Source organism: Hippoglossus hippoglossus, chromosome 7 (assembly GCF_009819705.1).
Source record: "Hippoglossus hippoglossus isolate fHipHip1 chromosome 7, fHipHip1.pri, whole genome shotgun sequence".
NCBI classification, from domain to species: Eukaryota; Metazoa; Chordata; class Actinopteri; order Pleuronectiformes; family Pleuronectidae; genus Hippoglossus; species Hippoglossus hippoglossus.
Genome location: NC_047157.1, coordinates 9,506,590 through 9,530,221, shown reverse-complemented (window position 1 = coordinate 9,530,221; position 23,632 = coordinate 9,506,590). Strand labels below are relative to the sequence as shown.

Below are 23,632 nucleotides of genomic sequence, written 5' to 3'. Positions count from 1 at the left end.
TCCTATTTAACTGGTGTATTTAATGTGAGGGCGTGTGAGGCAGAGTGGTTAGCACTGTCGCCTCACAAGCAAAAAAGCTCTGGGTTGGAATCTGTCACCCACTGCTGTGATAGGGCAACACATCACTGATTGTGTAATACCTTCTTCACTATGACAAATTAATTACCTGATTAAAAAAAATTATATTTTCTTCAAGCGCTCAATTGGTCTGAATACTTGCCTTTATCCAGCATATCTTGTAGCAGATTCAAAAGTAAAACATATCCCTTTATTTGCCGCTGCCTTCATGCAAGATGTGTGGTAAAAGAGGAGCAGCCTAACTGATCATTTAAAGCGTGGAGAGGTCATGTCAAAAGTTTCCACTTAAGATTTAAGAGATGAATAGAGTGTCAGAACCAGATGGGGACACAAGGCAGCCACAGGAGAGGAAACTCTCCTTCCCCAAATGGAGGCACCTCCGTTGGCTCGGTTCTAAATCGTCCCACACAGAGAAAACTTTCACATTATGCAACAGAGTGCAGCTCGGGTCGCATTTTTCTGTCTGAATCCAGCCAAGCCTGAGTGAAAAGTAACCATGCCATGGTATTCTGTGTTTAAGTTTTTCAAGCTCTATGCAATTAAGGTAAGCTGAGCTGTGTTCGTGTTTCCCCCGATTACAAATACATACAGTGTAAAAATCAAGAAGACTGCCAAGCCAACGTCATTTTAAAATCTTTGTCTGAATCCAGCCCAGGTCCTGATGGCCTCGGTTCAGCTATCCACGTTCTATAATGCAACTTCTGTCGTCATCTCGTAATAGCAAAAGGTGGAAACACATGTTTGCATGCTCTTCAGGTACTCAGGATTTCTTCCAACTGACGGCTAAATTTGACCAAATGTCCAGTGAGTATTCTGCCCCTTGCCTGAAAAGATAGCATAGCTATTGCATGGACTTATACCTATTCTTTCAATTGAATGGCAATAATGAAATACTATGACAGGCTTCTTCTTTGCACAAATGAAAAGCAGTGTGACCAACTACAGCTAAAAAATAAATGTAGAGGAAAAATCCTGCAAAACAGCATCTGGTAAACAGGTACTGGAGGAACCTCCTTCACACTCTAATCAGGTAGTTATTAGCAAGGTACACCAAGATATCAGACAGAAGTTCTCTTCAGATCAGTCTCAGCATATATGCATGCAGATAAAAAGTTAAACGGCTCCTTTGCTCTGACTCACCTCCTCCTCTCTGCATCCTGTGGGTCCGTCCCTGGCAGGCTGATAGTGATGGAGGAGGGTGCCCCCACGTCGTATCTCTTCACCATCTTTCTGCACACCTTTATCTTCACAAGAGCGGAGTGGACCAGCCCCGCCAGCAGCCCCACGACGGGCTGCAGAGCCTCAGGGAAGAAACTTGCAAAGGCAAAGTGGTCCGACATGTCCCCGCGTCCCCGGCTGTGCCTCTGGTAGAAGCGCAGGTAGACCCAACCAGACAGTGTGCCGTAGCTGAACGCAGCCAGTGGGGCAGAGCTGTCGAGCAGCCCAGACAGGCGCAGTAAGGCCAGGAGCAGGAGGACCAAAGCGGGTGCTGCTTTGAGTCTCACCTGTGACAGGAGCAAAAGAGAAAAATGATCAGGCACAGTGGTAGCTACTAGTTTGTCTACAGACTGCCAGTTCCCTCAATTCACCCAAGTCTACAAGATTCAGGAATGGGAACACCGAACAATGGATGACTGCCTGCCAGGGTGGCAGGAAGGAGTCACTGTCAACATCTACAAGCATTTTGATGAACATTTCCTGACCTGATTAACTGAGATGAGGGTGAATGAGTGAAGTGACCAAATTTGATACAAACTTATACGAAGCACAAAATGCTAAGTTAATAATAGCTAAATCCAAGTAGCCTGGTAATAAAAGAGACATGTTAGGAATTTGTAGCAAAAAACTCAATCTTTATCTGGACACAGTGTACACTGCTCTCAAGTAGAGCATCAGATTACATATTGGAATGTTGAAAGAAAATCATGTGGCTCAACCAGAGAATACAGGACAAGAAAAAAAAACACTCAACAGCTGAACCATTGGCCTGTAAACAACTGGCCTACTTGGCTTTAGTAAAATAGCAAGGTCCCTCTATTTTACAATAATTTGACAGCCTGATAAGACTGTGGTTGAACGCACACATGCTTACTATTTATTACCATGCAATACCACGTCCATAAAAGCCTACATGGAGAAAGTGCTATTTGAAATTAACAACCAAACAGAAAAAAATGTAATGAATTAATAACAATATTAGCAATTATACACTTAAATCCTTACTTCAACTAAGTTGTCATTCCTAAGGCTGTAGTAGTAGTAGTATACTACTGCTGGTAGTTGATTCTTACCACAATGTTTGAAGAGACTTTATCAGCTATGGGACCATCATGATAATTCATAAGGACAACTTAACGTGACTTGACAAGAAAAGCGGTGAACAAACTTTAAAAAAGGCCATAATTACCCTTTCATTTTGTATTTTTTATGTTCATTAAATTAAAAGTAACACTAACTTAACATGTAACAAATGTTGATTCTGTATGTTTGCTGCAGGGTTTGCCTTCACTTCTTTGCATGCCATGAATCTTACTTTACTTACTTTATCTGATATGTGTGTATGTTGTTATTTACATGCGTTAATGTAAAAAATCGTATGGTTGCCATCATTACGCATGTTATTCGTAACATTAATATTTTAAAGTCAAGGGGAGCAGTTAATATTGTAACTATCACACTTATTTTATTGTCTTCCAACTGCTTGTGTAAAATGACTATTTTGGTCCAATCACGATGGAGTGATCCCACCTGCAGTAAAGATTTGGCTAATTTAATTAACAGAAGATGGATAATCACCATGGTATAGCAAAAAAAAACCAGGGACAGTCAAGCAGAATGGAGACAAACAAACAAAACAACAACTGTATTGAACTGTGAATTTGGAGAATCGCTAAACCATTAATGTCCAATGTCTTTAAAATAGAATAAATTGAATGAGAAATAAAGCATCTGCACACTTTGTGCAAATATCTACTTCATTTGCAAGCTTTTGGTCAGAGACCTCCTTCAGGCAGGAATGGTTTAAGGTGTGCAGATGATTTTCCCCCTCATTCTATTTGAGTTAAACACTTCTACCGAGCCTTAAACTGGATGTGCGGTGTTTGTTTATTCATTAAACCTGACAGAGGCACAGATACTTACTTGATTTATGCAGAGTAATATGTAGCATGTACCCATAAGGTCTTTACACAGCGAAATCTTGTGTACCAATTGGGATTTTATACATTTTGTGAATTTATGTTAATTTAAACTAACAGGTTGAGTTTATATTTTGGATATCACTGGGGGCATTATGGATGTGTGCTGGCTATAATCAGACACAGGCTTGTTTATGTACACCCCTCAAGGGCTCATGGTTTGGTTTCCAGCACTGTTTACATTCTTGTTACATTCTCCGTTCAACTGGGGTGTGTGGCTCCTCACTGGTACAAATGTCTGGTCATATTTAGATCAGAGCAGAAATGACCTGAGTTGTTTGATGGCCTCACCTGTGGCACTCTGAGCACCGTAGTGTCCCCCATGGTCTGCTTCAACGCCACCAGGACACCTCCAAGGAACGCGGCTGCTCCATGGACCCGCACAGCAAACAGGTAGTCCAGGTCAAAGGTGGCCACATAGGTGAGGAGGTAGGAGAGTCCAGCCAGGAGGCCTGCAGACACATTAACCACTGCAAAAAAGATCAGGAGCTCCAGAGCGCCCCACAGAGGCTCCAGGAGTCGGCCACATGCCATAACTGTCCCCACATTGGCTGCCACGCCCCAGACGTGCTGCTCCACGACCCCGTGGGTCACCAGTGTCCACACCCAGAAGTTGGGCGGAAAGAGGTACCCCGGGGTCACCCCCAGCGCGTACGGGGTGTCGACGGCCCATGACAGCAGGTAGAGGAGCACCACCACGGCGCTGATGGTCTTCACCACCACGCTGGTGCTGGCCAGAGCAGCCAGGAAGTGCTGCCGTGCCACTGGCAGGTAGCGATTCATCGTGTTGTAAGATGTTCCTTCTTGAGCAGATCAGCTCAAGGCAGAGACACACAAGCAGCGGGTCGATTCCCTCTGGTGCAGCAGGTGTTGGATGCTGGTGTGAGATTAACAATGCCGAGCAGAACAGGTGACACCTGGGAGTCCTGACAGCAGCAAAGCCCACACTTCTCTGGGAGCCGTCATCCGGGACACTGTGCTTCACCTGTGTCCCAATAATAATCAAATCAGTACACGTCGACTCCTTCTGATCAAACCCGTTCGTCTTCGCATTAAAAATCGACACGTGTTTTTAACCCTTAACAATATGTTTGCTGTTCTGTATCTGACATTCACGGAAACAAAGAAAGTCGACTGATCCTCACAGTCCAAGCAGCTAACAAAGTTTGCGCTGCAGCAGATAAGCCTGGAGATGTGGTAACCTCAGCGAAGAGACCTTCTGATCGAGCTGGCGACCTTCAGTCCGGGGACACAGAAGTTCAACAAGTTCATAAATCACCACCAGCGAGCGGACAGGTGAAAAGAGGCCGAGCATGAAACCCCCAACTGAAGCCAACACACCTCAGTGGCCACTTCTCCAGAGGAGCTTTGGCTTGTAAACACAGGAGAGCTAATGTTAGCTAGCTGTCAAAGTGACATCGTCTCGAGTTACGCTGATTTAGATCCGCCACCAAGGACCAGGGGAGCTTACGTCTTCGTTTTGATAGTAAGATGGAGCAGCTAGCGTCGACTAAAGCAGCCCACGGAGCTCCAGGTCCGGGTCCTCTGCGTCCTGTTTCGGCCCAGTGACTACCGGGGCTAGCCCGAGGATTTCCCGTAGTTAGCAACAGGCCTCCAAAACAAATGTGAGAGTCGCTTGTGAGGCAGCGTCAGGTCACGCACAGCTCACAGGTTTCCCACAATGCCTCGGTGGCAGTCGTCTGATTCCCGGCTCTTGTGTATTTCCAGAGCAGCTCGTAGGAAAATGTATCTTGTGTTAGCAGGAACTCCTCCTCGGATACTGAGGCTGTCTGCCACCGTCATCAACGAGGAGCGACGTCAGGGCACGCAACGTCCCGGCAGCAGAGCACGCCGGGAAACCGAGTTCTTAACTCAGGACGCGTCACGTGAAAGTACAGAAATGCTGAGTAAGCGGGTGAAGCGTCTGAGTCACAGCTCTTTATGTTCAGGATATGAATCAAACAAAGATAATCCTCATGATTATTCCACTCTCCATGATTTATATACTGTAGTTAGCAATAGTATTGTATAATATTGTATAGTATATTGGCGTGTAGTGTAGTGCAGTATAGTACAGTGTATTATATTGTGTGATATAGTGTAGCCTATAGTGTAAGATATGATGAGATAATCCTTTATTTGGGCCACTGTGGGGAAGTTTGCAACATACAGCAGCAAGAGGGCAGTCAAACATAGAAATGAGTAAAGTTATGCATGCAATACTTATATGTGTAAGGAGATATAAGAAAATATGAAATATGTAAATGGGTGGTACATATGTATTGCACACAACACATTGAGTTTCACAGACAGAAATGTATATTATTATATAATTTCTATTATTAGAAATGAATACCTTAATATAGTTAAAAAGTGAAACCTGAGTTAAAGTGCAGTCCATAGAAGGTGTGTGTAGCTCTACTTGGAGCAGAGCTGGTTGTACAGTCTTACTGCTGCAGGAAGGAACCACCTCCTTCAGACACTTGGATCAGTGTGGAGGAGCTGCCCAGTGCTGTGATGGTGTCCTGCAGGGGGTGGGACTGGTTGTCCATAAGAGTTGACAGCTTCGCCATCATCCTCCTCTGTCCCACCACACTGGGTCAAGGGGAAATCCCAGGAGCTGACCCTCCTAATCAGTCCATCCAGTCTCTTCCTATCAGCAGTTGAAATGCTACTGCCCCAGCAGACCACTCAAAAGAAGACAACAGGGTCATAAACAGAGTATATCATAGTAAGGTGTAGTATAATATATATATATATATATATATATATACAGTATATATATTATAATATAATATAGTATAGTACAGTACAGATATAGTATAGTGTAGAGTAGCATATTACAATAAAGTGTAGTACAGTATACTATACTATGCCACAGTATAGTATAATATAGTGTAGTGTAGTGTATTATTACATTTTCTTTGTCAGGCAACACATCTGTTGTTGTCCTGTTTTTTTAGGGCTTATTTGATGTTTTCAAAATGTGTTTACCCCGGGAGGCCTTCCGCTCTCAGACCCCATAAGAGAGAACGTTAATTAAAGTAGGATGTGGAGAGAGGAGGGTACAAACCAGACCCAGAGTTCACCCTCCATCCATCTTACCACTACGCTGTAAGAACATGACAATTAATCATTCTGCAGCAATCAATAACACTGATCGTGTCCATATGACTATGGATAAATCAACAGAAGACAACATCCAAATCTAGCTCAACTATTTTTAGTTGGCACTCTTTTTTGTTTTATACTGTATTCATCTGGAAAAAAGACATTTCCTTGTAATGTAGGGATTAACTGTGTAACTCTTTCCAGCCTTTTAAAAAATGTATTTACTGTCCATGTTCATCAATTTATCAATGGACAAACATGTTTTTATGTAAAACACATGCAGGTATTGTTATTATCTGCAGATCCTCCAGGTTCTTAAAAATAGATTAACAGAATAAACCTCTAAAAAGGTTAATTTCTGTCTGATATTAAGTCTCGCATTTCTGTCTTTGTTATGTTTGTCTATTTGGTGAATCATTATTTATCTAAAAGGAAAAAGAAGATAAACTTCATACGAAAATGGAACACAAATTATAAGGGACAGATCAGTTTCCAGTGTTTGAGGGCTTGTGGTATTTTTTTTAGAGATTTCGTCTGAATAAAAAACAATATAGGTTTGCAAAGGCTTCAGGAAAATACAGTATTGTGTAGAATACAGTGCATTCATATGCGATTGTTTATATTTCTATTTAAACCTGGGTCTGGTCTTACCATTTAAATTCTTTTAGAATTTGTAGCATTTTACTGCATTTTCTCCCTAATGTGTGATCTTTAAATAGTGTTTGCTTCAAATCAGTTTACTTCAAATTAATTACTTATTCATTAGTATCTAGTGAAGCCTTTTGTAACTGTAAAAGGTGCTTTATTACGTTTATTATCGTTATATCACAGGATTGTGGTTGAGAACGTTATGTTCTTGTCATGTGATTTTACGAGTGGTTCATTTTCTTGGAATCAAACTTTACATGTGCTTCGTGACCTGCTCAATCTGCTGATACTATTTATGAAGAAACAAGGAAAAGTGTTATTTAGAACATGTTTCTTTTTATTTACAAACTTCCAAAAAACAAACACAAAAAAGGATCTAAAAGTAATCCACGGTCATACACATTATCCATCGATAAACTACACAATAGGCTTTGACTACAGCCAATCCTCAAAGACAGCAGCTTTAATCTTCTCCTCGGATAAAATGGAATTCAGACAGTCGGCTCAACCAAATCGATTGTATAAATAAATATGTAAATTCAAGTAGAAAGCTGTGAAATAAAAGAGCAGTCGAACTGCGCAGCAAAGGCTGAGCTGACAACAAAACAGTTCAACACTGAGGAAACTTGCTCGTTTTCCATCATGGCGACGGCACAGATGGACATTTCTGATGATATGATGATGAACAACAAAAAAAAGTAAAAAAAAAGAGAAGCACTTGATATCATTGTTTTCTTTTCAGTTTTTGAGTGATATGACTGCCTCTGTTTCTGACCCATTACCTGTGAATTTGCTTCATTTACATGCACACAAATGGCTCATATTATTCAATTACAAATTCTAAGATATGTGTCCTGAATGCAGCTTGTGACAATGCAGGATGAAGGAATCAGAGCTAATCAATATATCCCTAATGTCCTCTTTTAAATTATAATCAACAGCTGATCAGAGTTACTGTAAACATGATATTTACTCCATCTTTCAATATGTTGTTCCTGGATATTAATGTGCACAGTAACAAACCAGTTCATTGGTCCACATGCAAGTTCTGCACAAGTTCACGTGTTGGGTCAGATTGGCAGATTGTACTTCTTAAAAAAAAAATTAAGCATTTTCCATCTGCAGTAACAACAAAAGTTATATGAACGTAAAAATGTTTATAAACAAAGAAAAGCAAATAAAGAAGACAAAAAAAAAACATTGTACAAAAAATAAAAATGAATAAATACACACCGTCATAAATAAATAAATTTGGTAAATTCAAACATCATAAAGAAAGAAAAAAGAAACATAGGTAAACTAACAATTTCAATATGAAGAGCAAAATACATGGAAGAGAAATGACAGTAAATGCTTAGTCTTTGCTTTGATGATGTTAAAGAGATTCGCTTTCCACAAAAGAGCAGGTGTTTTTTTTAAAGCTCTTCCTGCAGCCGTTTCGGAGGAGAAGATTTTCTATTCGAGGACAGTGATCCAACGGTTGATGTGATCAGAGTGGATAATTTGGAACAGCTGAACGGTGGCGTGTGGTTAATCTGAAGAGGAACTTGGTCACGTGATGATGACGCTTGTCCCAGCGTTGGACCAGTCCACAGACGTGTACAGATTTGTGTCTCTTTTTACAGTGCAGTGCAGTGTACAGTGTTTCCTGCAGGGTCATACAGAGAGAGATGGATATGTACGTGTCGATTGTGGCCGTGAGGATGCTATAGTAGAGAGAGAGAGAGAGTGCTGCTGTCGTGGATTTTAAGTAGTAGACAGCGTAATTTGGTCTCATAAGACACAAAGTCCTCTTCGATGGAGGTCGATGATGTGCTTGTGCATTTCTCGTTTTTTTTTTTTTGGCAAAGCTACACCATCTCTCAAAAAAGAACAAACAAATGAGTTTGGTTTCACACTGACCTCTGGTGACAAAAAAGCATGAGACAGATAGAGCAGAGCAAAGATGGAATCCGTGTCAGTACGAGTCACCAAACCGAGTAACACAAGTTTCTATTCACTTCATTTTCTTTTTAAAACCATTCCTTTTGTAACCCTTAAGAACAAAACACACAAATACAGACTAAGGAACGACACAGGCGAAAAACAAAACTCGGGGGTTTGCAAGCTCAATTCCTCCGGGGTTTGTACAAATACATATATAGGCTTGAGTGAGTGTTTTGCATCGTTTTTCGCTAGGCTACAGTAAGACTGTGGGCGAGATTCAGAGAGCCGCGGCGACCGTCTGTCTCTCTTTGCCTCTCCTCTCTCTCACAGTTCACATTCAGAAAGATGGAGGCAAAAAGGCATTTTCTGTTGGTTGTATCTCCGCTACGAGGAGGACACCTCACTACAACACAGTTTTTTTTTTCATTTTCACCTGGCTGTTTTTAGGCAATCATCCAAAAAATTTAAGATCACATAAATAGAAAATACACACACAAAGAAATAAAGAAAAATCAGATCTCCCCACACCTGATGCCTAAATAGGAGTTTTTTCAAAAAGGCCTGGTTTAAAGGCATTTCATTAAGCATACATTCTTTCATTAGAGTTTGAAAGTTTCAATAGTTGACTTCAATCTCAACAGACCTTAAAATGCTTCTTCAATAATTCAAGATGACTTAGTAAAACACCGTCAACCGTCCTGGCAGTGAATTATTACCATCATTTAAAACTTCTGTTTGATCTTTTCACCTTTAGCATTTGAAGAAATATTCAGTAGCAATATTTGACATGTGACAAACAATACATCAGTATTGATATTTAACAGACGTTACTACCAGCTAACTTTATCATCACAACTTTTTTTATAAGCAATTCCATCCTAACATCATCATTTAATTAGCTGAGTAAAGCAAAAGAGTCATGACATTTAACAAAGCTGCAGAACTAGAATCTTAAAAGTCAACAGGACAACTAGTGGCCATTTGTGGTCACTGCAGGCCCACAATCAGCAGTTCTAAGTCCAGTGATCAGTATCTCAATGCCAGTATTGAACAAAAAAAACTTGGAAGCCCTAAGTCTTCGGATTTTCTTTTTCTTCCTCCCTCTGGAGCTTTTTTTTCTTCCTCAGATTTCATCTTGTGTTATTCAGCATCAAAATGTGTTGCTCTGTCTCTAGTCTGTGTTCAATCTCTGCTCGGACAGTTTTTCAAAGGCAGAACAGACTCGTTAGCAGGGGCTCAGTTGTCATCACATACCCGCGTTTCATTTTTTTGTCCATTTCCACACAGCCTCGGCCACAGGCTCTTCGAAGCCTGTATCCTGGCACAGAGGATATCATCCTATTGTGATGATTTTTCAATTGAATCAAGCTTTCTCAAACAAGCACATCATTCATCTGTCACTGTCCCCTAACCTCAATTACATCATCATCGTCGTCATCTGAGCAGCTGGCGCTGCTAACATTCCCAACATTCATCAGAACTGAACCCCGGTGGCCCTCAAACCGTGCTGAGGGGGAGAAGGAGGAAGGGGAGGATGAGGAGGAGCTGGAGGCAGCAGTGGGAGGATACTGGGAAAGGAAGCTGGCTCCAGCGGGGCCGGGAGTGGCGGCTGGTCCTGGAAGCCCGCCCGGGAGCATGGACCCTGTGTAGAGGCTGGCCAGAGACTGATTGTAAGAGAGAGGGAAGCCTGGGGAGAGCATCCCAGCCATGCCCGCCATGCTGGGGTTCAGCATGAATGGCGGCAGCGCCCCTGGAACCAAACTGGCAGCGTTAACTGATGATGAAGATGAGACGGCAGTAGCCGTTGTTGTCGACAATGAGGTGGAGGAAGAGCAGGCTCCGCCCAAGCCAAACAGATCTGCGTACATGTAACTGGGGTCTCCCAGTTGAGTGTGGGGGGGCTGGAAGTAAGGCGAACCAGCCCCAACAAAGAGCGGGTGCCCCAGTGAACCACTCAACATGGCAGGGTTGAGGCCGAGTGGAGGGAGGCCGTAGCCCCCAGTGAAGGGGAAACCTTGTGAGGCTGAGGAGTGCTTGGCAGCAGACGGCTGCTTGCTGGGCTGCTCATCCGAAGGCGGGGTGGAGGCTTTGCGCTTGGAGCATGTTCTCATGTCTTGTGCGGCAGTGGTGTCAATGCTGGGCTGCACTGCATTAGTCACAGAGGCATCATGGTGGCTCATAGTTCCACTGGGTAAACTGCTCCTACTGCTGCCATTGGTCTGAGGCAGTTTGGTGGAAGGCAGGTTGTTTGCGTTGCTCTCAGCCGCCCTCTCTGGCTCCGCCCTCTCTGGCTCCGCTGTGGCTCCTGTGTAGCGTTGCAGCTCGTTGATGATCTCTGGGCCGTCAGGTGAAAGAGGGCGGGGCACAGGCTTGGAGGGTACCTTTTGCTTAATATCAGGTGACTGACAACTGTCACTACCATTGGTTGAAACCTCGACTGGTGGGGCCTGCGAGTCTGAGAAGAAGAAAGAAGAGATTAGATTTAGGAAAAGAGTTTAACCCTTCACATACACTGGCTTTATTTGAATAATTTAGTGTCAATTATATTTTAGAGGTCCAGTGTGTCAGATTTAGGTGAAAGGGATCTATCAGCAGAAATTGGATATAAAACTATCCTAGTGATGTTTTCACTAGCAATTTTCATCTAAATTGTATGAATTGGGGTTTCCTTTACCCTTGAATGGGCACTTCATATTTAAATACTTTATATTTACATTGGGAGTGGTTCCTCTCTACGGGCACTGCCATGTTTTTTACAGTAGTCCAAACAAAACAAAAACTAAACATCTTTTGAGTTTTTATGAAAACTGAAGGTTACCACAGGTTCTCTTTCCTCTTTGGAAGGGGAGGGGGAGGTGAGAGGTATTCAGCTGCAACATGCAACTTCACCACTAGATAAATTCTACAAACTGAACCTTTAAATCTGTGTGTCTATCAAGTACTCTACACATTTAGCAGTGCTCATTTCTGGTAAATTACCTTTGGGTGGTGCTGTTGTACTCTCCTCTGCAGTCTTGGCTTTATTAGCTGCTCTGATGGCAAAGATTCGACCATCAGATGTCCTGATGTAAGTCCCTAAAACAGGAAATGATCAATTAAAAAAAGATCATGTTATGTAAAAAATGTTTCAACAGTTAATTGATTATTATGACAAGTATAATTTACTAACAGTGTGCAGTGATTGATTACCTTTGGTGCCCCTGATGATGTGGATGCTCTCTCCAGCTGGGATTCTGGCCTGAACATCTGCTGAACTGTTGGTGCCTGGAATCACTATGTCTAAAAATTACAAAAACTTTTGAGATGAGTAAATACAAACACTTCCTTTTCGAATATCACAACGAAAGAAGATTCAGTTCAAAAGGATGAGTGGTATGTGGAGGAAACAAGAAGCAGAGCAAATTGTACAGCGCATGTACAGTCTGCATACCATTAGTGGTGACGATCTTCTGTACAAAGACCCCGGCTTTTTCCAGGCATTTAACTGAGAATCCTCCCAGGTTGGTTTTGGACGAATCGTTGCCTGTGTCAGAGCCTGCAGACGACTGGCGGGGCATCATGGGAACCGGGGTTGACTGGACTGGCCGGACACTGGCCACTGGCTTCTCCTCGGTACGAGGGGGAGGACGCCTGAGCAGAAAGTTAGGAATAGTGTTCAGGATTACATCTAACATACATGTTCACTACAGGTCCTTGTGAAGGACTTTATAAAGAATTAAATGTCTATTTGTATTTGAGCTCCTGGATTGAACTGAAAATCTGCATTAAATAAACGTAAAAAAAAAAGTCACTGACCAGTTTCTCTGGCTGAAGGCGGGGATGTTGGTGAGGCTCTGGTCACTGGCGGGGTAGTAGTGAGCGTAGGAAGGGCGGGTGTACGGCACTGAGGCCCTCTTCTCGTCTTCATAACCCTTCTTAGCAGCCGACTTCTCGGCTTTGCTCAGCTTCAGCTCCCTGCGGTCCATCAGCAGGGACTCATGGGGGAATGGTTGCTGGAAGGCAGAAAGGGTGGATGAAAAAGAATGCGAGATATGTGTCATTCATTTATGTCTCTCTCATAGAAGCAGATGACAATGACAGGTTGTTTACATGTGAAGTTTATCTAATTTAAAATGCCAACATCTAAGTAATTAGGGCTCGATCACACAGAGATGTGTTGCAACAGTCTGCGGCAGTTTAAAAAATGCCTAAGAAAAAGCCAGGGGGAAAAAAGCATGGTGGGCTTTGTGCATCTGTGTGCACAAACAGGCGATCAAATGTAAATAAAGATAAATAAAGACAATTTTTTGATGAGCAGGGGGGAAAAGTCCATAAAAAGCAGAGGTTTTGGGTTCATGACACATGGAAAAAAAGAAACAGCATGGTGAATACCACCATGTCTTCAGCAAGTTGTGCTTTTGGTTGAGCAGGTGTTAGTTTGACTCAAGGGCTCTTTGAATAATAGGGCGACCTTGAAAAATACAGATACTAATGATATGGATGATATTCATCTTTCGTCTGTATTTGCCATTTCCTGTCTTTCCAGTGATCTCTGGTGCAGCCTTCTCTACGTAAGTTGACACATGATCAAATTCGTTGTCTGCCTCACAAGATCATGATAAAGAATTATCTGTTCATCTACCTTGGTGATTAGGTGAGGATAGCGGTGTAGCGCCTTTCTGAGGACTCGCTCCATACTGTCCTGGGGCTGCAGCAGAACATGGGTGGGGTCCGGCTCCTCCTCCACAAAGTGAAGAAGTGACTCCACCTCCCTCCTGGTGAAGGTCAGCACAGGGTTCAGGTCGTCCACCACCCGGTCTGATGAAGAAACAAGAGGAAGAAGAGAAAGGGTTGAGTGGACCAGGATGGTAGGACAGGGAGGAGCACATGAACAAAAAGAGAGCAAACTGGAAAAGGCTGATTAACACAGCTCTCCAAAATATCAGCGGCTTCAGTGTGTCCGTCTCACCAGTTGAAGCTTACAACAAACACTTGAGACAATTTACTCTGTCAGACAAGAGCCTCTTGGCAGGAGAGCTCTGGTTTCAACACAAAAGATTTAGTTCTGGGCGGGAGGTCTCTTCACACAGAAGAGACTGGACTGTAGTTTTCAGTAAGTTTCATTACTGACAGAAGTAGAACTGTAAAAAATGCTAATTATGAAACTGTGGCATGACAAACTAGAATATGTGGGGCTGCCGCAGTCTAGATCATGAATGGGAAACACTTTAAAACCATCACTATTGTCCATCCATTTAGATTTCACTGCTGACAACTGCTGACAAATCACATAAGAGATCTCTAGCCTGGTGTGTGCAGCACCATTTGCCACATGCTCACTGTTACGATACAGTGTGCTCGTGCTATGGTCCACAACATTTTGACTGTCTATGCAGACAGTAGTTTCAGCTACAACTGTGGCATGCAATGCAGTTGTTTTTCTCATGTGAGAACTCATCTTTCAATCTTTAGTCTGTTAACCTGTCACTTGGAATCTGTTGAGTGAGAGTGACCCTCGAGTTCGTGCACGTGCACCCCAAATACCGCCATTGATTGAATTAATTCTGTGGGAAACACTGGTTTAATATATTCTACACGGTTTTATGTAGTATGGATTCTTTTAAGCCTTTCTTTGGTCTCTCTCTCTCTCTCTCTCTCTCTCTCTCTCTCTCTCTCTCTCTCTCTCTCTCTCTCTCTCTCTCTCTCTCTCTCTCTCAGTTTGGTGTCACTTTTTTAATCTACCAAAATGTTTATTTTAGGTTATACATTATGGGAGATTTGAGTTATTTGACTGTAATGTGTCCACGGTCATATTAAAAGGCAGTGCTGTTCCATGTATCCCTGTCACCAGCTCACCGGACATTCCCTGCTTGGAGATCTGGCGGTCGTAGATCTTCTTCTCCAGCGTGAAGTCGCACACAAGTCGGTAGATGTGACACTGCTTCCTCTGACCGTAGCGGTAGACACGGCACACGGCCTGGGCGTCATGGCAGGGGTTCCAGGAGGCGTCAAACACCACCACGCGGTTCGCCCCGATCAGATTCACACCCAGACAACCAGCCCTGAGGGACAAAGAGGTCAAGTCGTGTTTGATTAAAGCAGCTAAATATTACATTCCAACCTCAATATTTCAAAGTCATTTGCTACCATTAATATTTTGGCCGCTGAGTTGACTTGTTACCTGGTTGACAGCAGGAAAACCCAAGCGGAGGTGTTGGATGGGTCGTTGAACTGGTTTATCAGTCTCTCTCTCTCTGAGGCCGTCGTACTTCCATCCAGTCCTTCAAGACAACACACAACCAATACAGAGTTACAACAAGGTTTTCAGCAGGTTTGCACACAGTGATGCTTTGGGAAAATACAGTTGAATACATATTTATCTTACTTTGTGCTTTTTATCTCTTTTCTTTAAAGAATGGTTTTGTTTACCTGCTTAATAATTGCTTCTGCTAAGGAGGTTATGTTTTCACCCCTGTCTGTTTATTTGTAACCAAGATTACACAAACAACCAAACAGATTTCCACGCAATTTGGTGGAAGGAGAGATCAAGGAGAGATCAAGGACTCCCCCCCCCGAATTTCTTTAACATTGTAAGATGGAGGATTTTTCAACATTTTACCAGGGGAATAATTCATGGAACTTTAGAAACATTTTGTGCAGCTTGATTGAACTTTGAAGGGGACTGTTGGCAGATGTATGTAAACTGAGTTTTTATCTGCAAATAAAAATACTAATATTGCAACTCCATCCCTTTCAATTTCATTCTCCACCTGCTATTATATGGAATCTACACAGAAAATAAAACAAGTGTACACAGGATAAAAGATGATATTTGTGAAAAATTAGCTAATGGTTTTGGACATCTCTATCTCTATGCCTGGCCATTACCGTAAGATACATTACGGCTAACATGACTAATGTAATGTACATCGCTTATATTTTTCAAAGTGATTCTTGATACATCTGAAATACACAAACAGCAACTCTACAACAGCTGTTAAGTCCTTTCTGGGCCTGTGGAGAACCATTAACCAAAGTCTGGATGATATTGAGAAAGACCAGCAGGTGGCAGCACTCATTGAGAGTCAATGGGAGGAGAAGCAGCAGAAAACCAAACTACTGCCACCACCACATTTATTAGTGTGTAATATTTAGCACAGTGAGCAGAAAACTAGTTTGTATTTCTTGAATATGCTAATGAAGACAATAAGGTCAACCATATTCGACCTAATGTGTCACTGTATGTGTCACTCGTGTTTCTGCATAACAACTTTTAAAACTGACTCATCCTTCAGATATATTCAGCATATTTACTCATTCAAATACCAGGCACGAAAACACATCTGTCAATCATTTTAAATGACCACTTACTGTAGTAGTTGAGGTTGCGGACCCAGTTCTGATTGGGTCTCTCTCTGTCGGACGTGTTGGGCGAGTGAGGCACCGGCCTCTTTGCCAAGAAATCCTCAATCACCGTCAGCGTGGACAAGCTCTGACTGCAGGAGGAGGACAGGAGAGATCAGATTAGATCACAGGCTGGAATGTAAATGTAATGCAAAGTAGAATTTAACCTAATCATGTTATAAAGCTGAGCGAAGCTGCCACAGGGAAAAACTTGAGGATAAATGCTTAGATTTGTCTGAACTTTTACCTAAAGACGAGCAGTTTGTCTCCCGTCCTGACGCTCTCCTCTATCAGGTGGAACAGCATCACCATCTTTGCCGAGTTCTCCAGGATGCCAGGTTCGTAGTCACACATGATTTCCTTCGCCTGGCCACATGAAAAGAGAGATGATTAAAAGTCCCGTCCCTTTTAAATATTTGTTTCAAATTCATAGTTCAGCTGTTTACGTAGACGTTGTTCTCATCCATGCAACTAAAACTGACCATAAAGAAGTGAGGTTACAATATAAGCAATGACAACAACTATTTAACAAATACTGTGGGATTTATTTAAAAGTGAAAAAAAAGTGTGTATTACTCTTTGTTTAAAAGGGAAGTGACTTTTAATTTACTTTTCTAGTTTTAATGTACTTTTCTTGCTTTGTTCTCAAAGCACTTTGTAAACTCTGTTTTTAAAAAGTGCGATATTAATAAAGTTTATTATTATTATTTGTTGCCAGATAAATAAACCAACAAACTTAACAAAGATGGTTTAGGAAAGTAAATTCATAAAATTACACAATTAAAGCGATACCAGAGTTACATTTGGCAAAAGAGAGAAAGTATCATTAAAAAACAAACTTTTCTGTTTACAACTAAACTTGTAAAGGTTGGAAAACCTGGCATTTGTCCTCAAAGATTTGCGCTGCAGTAGTAAAAGTGCTCCTCTTTGAACGTACCCATTCGTAAGTGATGACCTGATTGGCTTTCTCCTGCAGCTGGGTGAGACTCAGACCGCCGGCGGGGTTAGGGTTCTCCAGGGGCTTGGGCTTCTGATTGGGAGCGGACGGACACCGGGTGTGTCCTGTGGAGGTCATGTCATCCAGGTCCAAATCCTGGTCACTCGCCAGGTTTTCCTTCTGTAGGGCCTCGTACAGCACGTCTGGATGGTTCCAAATCTGACGAATGACAGGAGACCAGCTTTTTAGCAACACTCATGAATTAATCATCACATTTACTTAAATTTTGGGTAACACAACAATTACTGACAGTTGAAGTGTAAAAGTTTCTAAGTTCAGATAAAATTACCTTGATTAACCGAATAAGACCGGACGCAACATGCGTGCATATACCCTGAAAACCTGGTGCAACATTTGCATGCTTATCCATTTTCAGCTGGATGAAGTATGTGCGTCTCTTCCACAATGTCGTAAGGCAAAATGAAATTGCGGGAAATTTTGTTTGTTTGTTTGTTAGCTCTCTTAGTCTGCAAAAAGTATTTAATCCATAGTATAGCAGTGTTTCATTGATAAATACATGATTCAGACCCAAACAATGTGTCTGCTGACCAAGGTTTAGGCAGTAAGAGACATGTTTTAGGAGGAGGAAGAAGAAAGGGAGGATCTTGGCGAGTTTGCTTAGTTTGTGGCTTTTAACAAAAAAAAAGGTTTAGGGAAATTGCAACGATTTACATTGAACGCCAAATGCTTAAGCTATCAAATGTTTTTTATTTCATGACTATCTGATTCAGAGGCTGAGACATTGTTTGTGTCCAGGTTGAGTTCATAGCGTTCTGCACACATGCCCTGCTCCTCACCTTGCAGCAGACACAGAAAGCCTTCAGTGGGTTGAGGCTGAGCCAGCCGGAGTTTCCTGCCTCCCTGAAGCGGGTCATGAACTCTGTGTAGAGTGCCCTCTGCAGTGGAGACAGACGCACCAGCATGACATGCTCCTCCTTAGAGGGCAGCTGGTCCTTCAGGACATCATGGCCTCGTCTGGAATGAAGACAGGTGTCAGTAGATGTATAAAATGTTTAAGGAGGTTGAGTTTTACTTTCTGGACTGTGACTGCAGGTTTGTAAAAGCACTATCTCACCTCTGTACAAAGCCCTCGAGCAGGCTGTGCAGCACATGGCTCCTGTACCTCATGAGCTGAACGTCCTGAGGCGTGCTGTCCACACACTGCCCGTTCAGAATAGGACGCTCAAACATGTTACTGAACTCCTGGCGTGTACCTGAAATGCATACAGAGCGTTAAAAACTGTAGTCAGTCTTTGGATCACGAAAAGTGCTCAAATTCAGGAAGTGAAGTACAATACAGATCTTGCCCTTTACCTAGGAAGTCGGGTCGGACAAAATCCACCATGCACCAGTACTCAATCAGGTTGTTCTGCAGTGGGTAGCCGGTCAGGACCACGCGGCGTCGAGTTTGGATGTTCTTCAGAGCCTGGGACGTGCTGGCGTGGCAGTTCTTGATGCGGTGGCCTTCGTCACAGATCACCACATCTGGACCAGGTCGGGCTAAAGCTCTCTCGATACCTGGAGGAAGACGAGAGATAATGTTTAAAACTTTTATTAATGTGAAGTTTTCAACACATTTCTTGCCCTTCTCTATGTTTTCATTTCCTTTGTCTATTCCCTCCTTCTTACTCTACTCCGAACCTCTATCACCCTTGTCTTCTTCTTTACCCTACTCTTTCTCACCTGTGAGCAGTTCCTGCTGCCTGTCCTCTTCGTCCAGGTCAACGACTACGGGTCCAGTTGTTTTCTTGTTCTTCTTCTTCCTCCCGGCCACAATACTCTTCTTCATCGACAGGAGGCGGTACATCTCATAGCCCATCAGCAGCACTCCTCCGTCCTTTGCCCAGTCCTCTACCACTTTGGCTCTGGCAGCTGTGTTCCTGGGCAGCACAAGAACAGATACATTTTTCTTCTGTCTCTCTTAACTGAGAACATTTTATATATTTAAGCTTCTTTTTCATATTTCACATGACTTTTCTTTTGAATCTCTTGAATCATTTACCCCATTTGCACAAAAAGAACCACAGCCTCTCCCTCTTTGTGCTGTGACAAGCACATTGTGCCCCAAAGCTATACAAATAAAATCTTAAATTTTACAAAGAAAATAATACTTATTCAAAATGCAATAAGACAACTCTGTAGCAATGCAAAAAGTATTCTTGGAGCGTTTTGTCTTCTCAGTAATTTACATGTGATTTGTAGCATCTTCAAGCTGAACTAGAAGAATTTGTCACAAAAGCTCAGATTATTTTATCTTTCATTGATTTGTAAACAATGATTCTAATAAATGACTAATAACTTGAAAAACCAATGGCAAATGAGTAGTGTGTGAAGAGTAGGATTTTTTAACAATCACGCCGGCGAGATACGAAGAAATGAGGGGGGGGGGGGCACAGAATGAGGTCAGTGTGTCATTTCTAGACAAGACTGTATTATTGAATTGCACACTCATCTTGCAGCATTCCTTCATTCTTTACTCCCTAAGCCCAAACACACGCGCAACGCATGAGAATCAGCAAATCTTTCTGGCAGAAGCAGCTGTTGTGAAAGAGGCTGAAGCCGAGATAGAAGGGAGGAAGAGCCAGATGGGGATAAAGTGAAAAGGAAGTTCAAAAGGTGAAAAAAAGCTCTTGTTCCCGTTACTCACTTGTGTTCGTCATTGAGGATGTGAACCTTAAAGCTGCGAGGTGTCACCAGTGCCGGGTCGGTATCTGGAGGCAACCCCTCCGGGGGCGGGACCCATGTGTTGAACTCTGACAGCCAGTTCTGCAACGTGTTCACCTAACAGAGAGAAGTAAGTGGGGGATCTTAGGCTTGGGCTGACATGATGAACTGACCAGAATATTTTACTCATTTAGTCACTTCATGCATTTTAAACATTTTTAGCAAAAAAACAAAATGTGTTGGCCCACGCCTTTGATATTTTAAAACTTCCTGTTTAAAAATCCATAATCACATGTCCATTCACTTATTGATGCACTGTTATTCACACATTCACCACCATAAATGTAATACTAGTCGGCAAGATGTAGCGTTTCACAGACTACTCGACAATAAAAAACATTGGTCAACATCGTCGTAGACTAGTTTTTAATCTGTGGGTTAAGCACAGTGCAGTAATGAAGCAGTCCACAGCAGATATGCAGCCGGGGGCGCTAGAAGCAGCTACCAGAGCAGATAAAACCCTCAGCTGAAATACATGTAAGGCTGCCCTAAAGAGCAACAACAATACCAGCGCTATGCATAACCTTCTAAAGCTACACCCGCTCACGGCTAACACTAGCAATAGCAAAGTTAGTGAGGAGAAGCGCCAAAAGGGTGAGTAAAGAAGACGTCAATGGGAGAAATCTCTAAACGTCCTATCGCCGACCACCAGCCACCTATCGCTTTCTCACAAATTGACATGGGTTGGAAAATATACGTTTCCTGCGACTGATTGACTAGTTGACTATTTTTTTGCGAATGGTTGACAACTACTAAAATACAGTAGCCGTGAATGCCCTCGCACAAAGTCCAGCATATTGTGCCCAAACCCCCCGAAAAACTGTGCTTCATAGTCCCACAGTGAGCTCAACGTGTGCCTATCGCTTCAGTCCTTCACGCATCCTCTCATTCCAACATGAAACCATAGATGCTTACAGGTACGATGGCGAGCACGGTGTGGGCCTGGGTGTGTCTGAACAGGACGTCGATGCAGGAGATGACTTGCAGGGTTTTGCCCAGGCCCATGCTGTGAGCGAGGATACAGCCGAACCCACTGCTGCTGCTGAAGCGCTCCACCGACTCCACCAGGTTGTCGTACAGGAAGCGGACTCCGCCGATCTGAGGAGAAGCAACGGCAAGAGAGGAGACGGAGGATGAAGCGGTGGGATGAAGAGGGAGGTGGGGAAAAAAAGAGAGGGAAGATGGCGATCCAAGAAGAAAGAAGAAGAGAAGAGAGCAAAACAAAGTTAAATGACAATGTAGGAGGAGGAGTGTTGGAAAGGGAGGACAGATGGAAATTGTGTGAGAAAGAAGATAAGGTGGGTGGTGAAAAAGCAGAGGTATTTTTCTCATTAAAACTGAAGGAAAAGTTCACACTGGTGGGCCGCACCAGAACAAGATCAAGAAATGGGAACTTTGCTCAAACCATTTGACAGCAGGTAATTATCACACCCTCTGACTTTATATCACAGAACATACGTCACATCAAAAGACAAAAAGAGATCAAGTTTGGCTTGTTTAGGTATTTCGTAGCAGTCCTAATACCTGGTGAGGTTTGACTGCTCGTGCCAGCTGAGGCAACAGGAAAATGTCCGTCTCTGCATCCGGGTGGTTCAGGTTCACCAACACCCTGCCCTGCTCGTCCGGTTGGTTCAGGCCGTCGTTGGCGTGCAGGCCGCTGGGCTCGCTCTCTTCTTCCTCGTTGGTGGACTCGCCGCTGATGTGGACGATGGTGTCCTCATCGTCCGAGCTCAGATCAATCACATCTGCACAGAGGAGGCACGAGATGAGGGTTGATTAGGACAGAGGAGGTGAAATGTTAAAGGTTTCTAAAAAAGACCTTGTAAACTGTTTTCAGACAGCTATGGTCAGAAAATATTTTTTTCATCTCACTCTGACAAGGTGTACAGAAAGGGAATTGAAAACATATAGGAGAAAACGTTTTAGGATGATAAAACATAATATATATTTTATTGTATTTTTGTGCATCGAAGGCTAAAACACACTGTTCACCTTGTGTGTGAGTCTGCAGTCGTCAGAAAAGCAACAGCTGGGTTTGCTAGTACTTTTTGAAGGATATGGCATTTTTCCACACTTTAGTTAATTCATGGATCTTGATGATATTCATATTCTATAAGCTGAGCAATATGGTGCCGTTAGATCGAATGTACTGGGAACGTTGGGTATGGGCTCTACTGCTGGGATCTACTTCTTGTTTCTTTTTTGTTATTCTTTAAATAAAGATGTAAAGCCTTAACCTGTATGATGCTGTTTTTCTATGAATTTTGCCTGAGGAGCAAAACATTTTTTTCATATTTATTGTGAGCTTGAATGTGCGCTGGACCATATGCTTTTCAAATTAACGTGTTTTGGATCCTCCACACTTAACACTTAGACTTTATCAACAAAATGGTGGAGTGACATGAAATACAGATGCAGCTCTTCTTCCTATACATTTTATAGGCAAGTGATGCAGGGCTCCATCACAAGCACTTAGGCGGCGTTACTTAAGTCGCGGACGTCACCAAGCGTGCGTGTGAAGTGGAGAGGCTGAAATCCATATCTGATACAAAAGGATTTGAACGTCAGTGGTATCAAGTGGGAAAAGTTACACAAGCTGGCAAACAGCGAGGGCACGATGGGAGGAGTGTGTGTCAGCATGTTAGTGTGTGTGAAAGAGAGAGAGAGAGAGAGAGAGAGAGAGAGAGAGAGAGAGAGAGAGAGAGAGAGAGAGAGAGAGAGAGAGATTATATAACTGCAGTGAATGCCTGGTTATACAAGTAGGATTAGAGTGGAGGGGGAGACTGGTTATACAACCCCAACTATGTCACTGTGCCACTGTGGTGTATGCGGGTGTGTTCTTTATACACGTGTGTGTGTGTGTGAGAGAGTGTGTGTGTGTTCTGGCTCATTATCAGGATTAGCCAGCTTTATTGCTCCACAGACCCACTCTGATCTGCCCCACAGACGCTCGCTCTCCTTTCATCGCTCTTCCTCTCTCCATGCTTTTTTCTCTCTCTCGCTCCTTTGCTTTTGTCTTTCCCAGCTCCCAAATCTACATATTATCTCTCTTTGTTCATCGTTGTTCATTGATTCATCCCATCAGTCTACTCCCCTACTCATTTATGTGTGGGTGTGTATGTTGGGCGTCTGCTTGTGTGCACTCAGGCAATAAGGGAACGGTACATGCTGTACCCTGTGAAGGTTTTAAATATTCTGATGGCAGCTAATCTGCAAAAACTCCAACACATGCACACAGTGCGTAGGGAGACTTTTAGCTTTTAGTAATTGGGTGTACATGTTTCCAAAAAGTCGGTTCACTGCTGAAAGAATTTAAGGATCTGCATGTGGAGTGAACACACAGCGTCATTTATATTGTCTGAACTGACACAGCAGGAAGTCATGCAATGAGTCCAACTATCAAATCTGCAGTGGTGACTAGCGTTTTGATGGCGCTGTCTTTGTGGACAAAAGTTTTAATATTATCACCAACATTCATTTCAATTAATCATCCTTGTGTCTACTGTTCTGAGAAGACAGCGGGAACGCAGATATCTGTTGTGCTGCGGCTTTGGAGTAAAAACCTCAG

The 23,632-nt window shown here is 42.8% G+C and overlaps 2 protein-coding genes and 1 long non-coding RNA gene across 6 annotated transcripts in view; 1 reads left to right on the top strand and 2 right to left on the bottom strand.

Annotated features, from left to right (window-relative positions):
• The window catches only part of tmem115 (transmembrane protein 115), a 10,251-nt gene extending 5,153 nt beyond the window's left edge, over nt 1–5,098 (bottom strand). The window contains exons 1-3 of the mRNA XM_034591769.1: nt 4,116–5,098; nt 3,567–4,074; nt 1,219–1,583 (exon numbers count right to left, since the gene is read on the bottom strand). Coding sequence (XP_034447660.1) covers nt 1,219–1,583; nt 3,567–4,058 — 857 coding nt within the window. The 5' untranslated portion in view covers nt 4,059–4,074; nt 4,116–5,098. The remainder of the gene's footprint in view (nt 1–1,218; nt 1,584–3,566; nt 4,075–4,115) is intronic.
• Nucleotides 1–23,632, top strand: part of LOC117765317 — a 24,928-nt gene extending 1,296 nt beyond the window's left edge. Inside the window, exons 2-4 of the long non-coding RNA XR_004614554.1 lie at nt 5,479–5,482; nt 6,978–6,983; nt 23,621–23,632. This is a non-coding gene — a long non-coding RNA (uncharacterized LOC117765317). The remainder of the gene's footprint in view (nt 1–5,478; nt 5,483–6,977; nt 6,984–23,620) is intronic.
• Nucleotides 7,351–23,632, bottom strand: part of LOC117765314 (helicase ARIP4-like) — a 70,231-nt gene continuing 53,949 nt past the window's right edge. For 3 of the 4 annotated variants that reach the window (XR_004614551.1, XR_004614553.1, XR_004614552.1), the window contains 19 exons: nt 21,589–21,809; nt 20,980–21,162; nt 19,988–20,121; nt 19,024–19,220; nt 18,655–18,858; nt 18,416–18,554; nt 18,138–18,315; nt 17,281–17,499; nt 16,591–16,709; nt 16,311–16,435; nt 15,121–15,220; nt 14,796–15,001; nt 13,582–13,757; nt 12,756–12,952; nt 12,391–12,590; nt 12,150–12,239; nt 11,940–12,035; nt 7,698–11,415; nt 7,351–7,659 (listed from right to left, as the gene is read on the bottom strand). Coding sequence is in view for 1 of the 4 variants with exons in the window: in XM_034591768.1 (XP_034447659.1) it covers nt 10,358–11,415; nt 11,940–12,035; nt 12,150–12,239; nt 12,391–12,590; nt 12,756–12,952; nt 13,582–13,757; nt 14,796–15,001; nt 15,121–15,220; nt 16,311–16,435; nt 16,591–16,709; nt 17,281–17,499; nt 18,138–18,315; nt 18,416–18,554; nt 18,655–18,858; nt 19,024–19,220; nt 19,988–20,121; nt 20,980–21,162; nt 21,589–21,809 (3,842 nt within the window). In the remaining 3 variants the exon portion in view is untranslated. Of the gene's footprint in view, nt 11,416–11,939; nt 12,036–12,149; nt 12,240–12,390; nt 12,591–12,755; nt 12,953–13,581; nt 13,758–14,795; nt 15,002–15,120; nt 15,221–16,310; nt 16,436–16,590; nt 16,710–17,280; nt 17,500–18,137; nt 18,316–18,415; nt 18,555–18,654; nt 18,859–19,023; nt 19,221–19,987; nt 20,122–20,979; nt 21,163–21,588; nt 21,810–23,632 lie in introns of all 4 variants that reach the window. The other variant, XM_034591768.1, reaches the window with a different exon arrangement.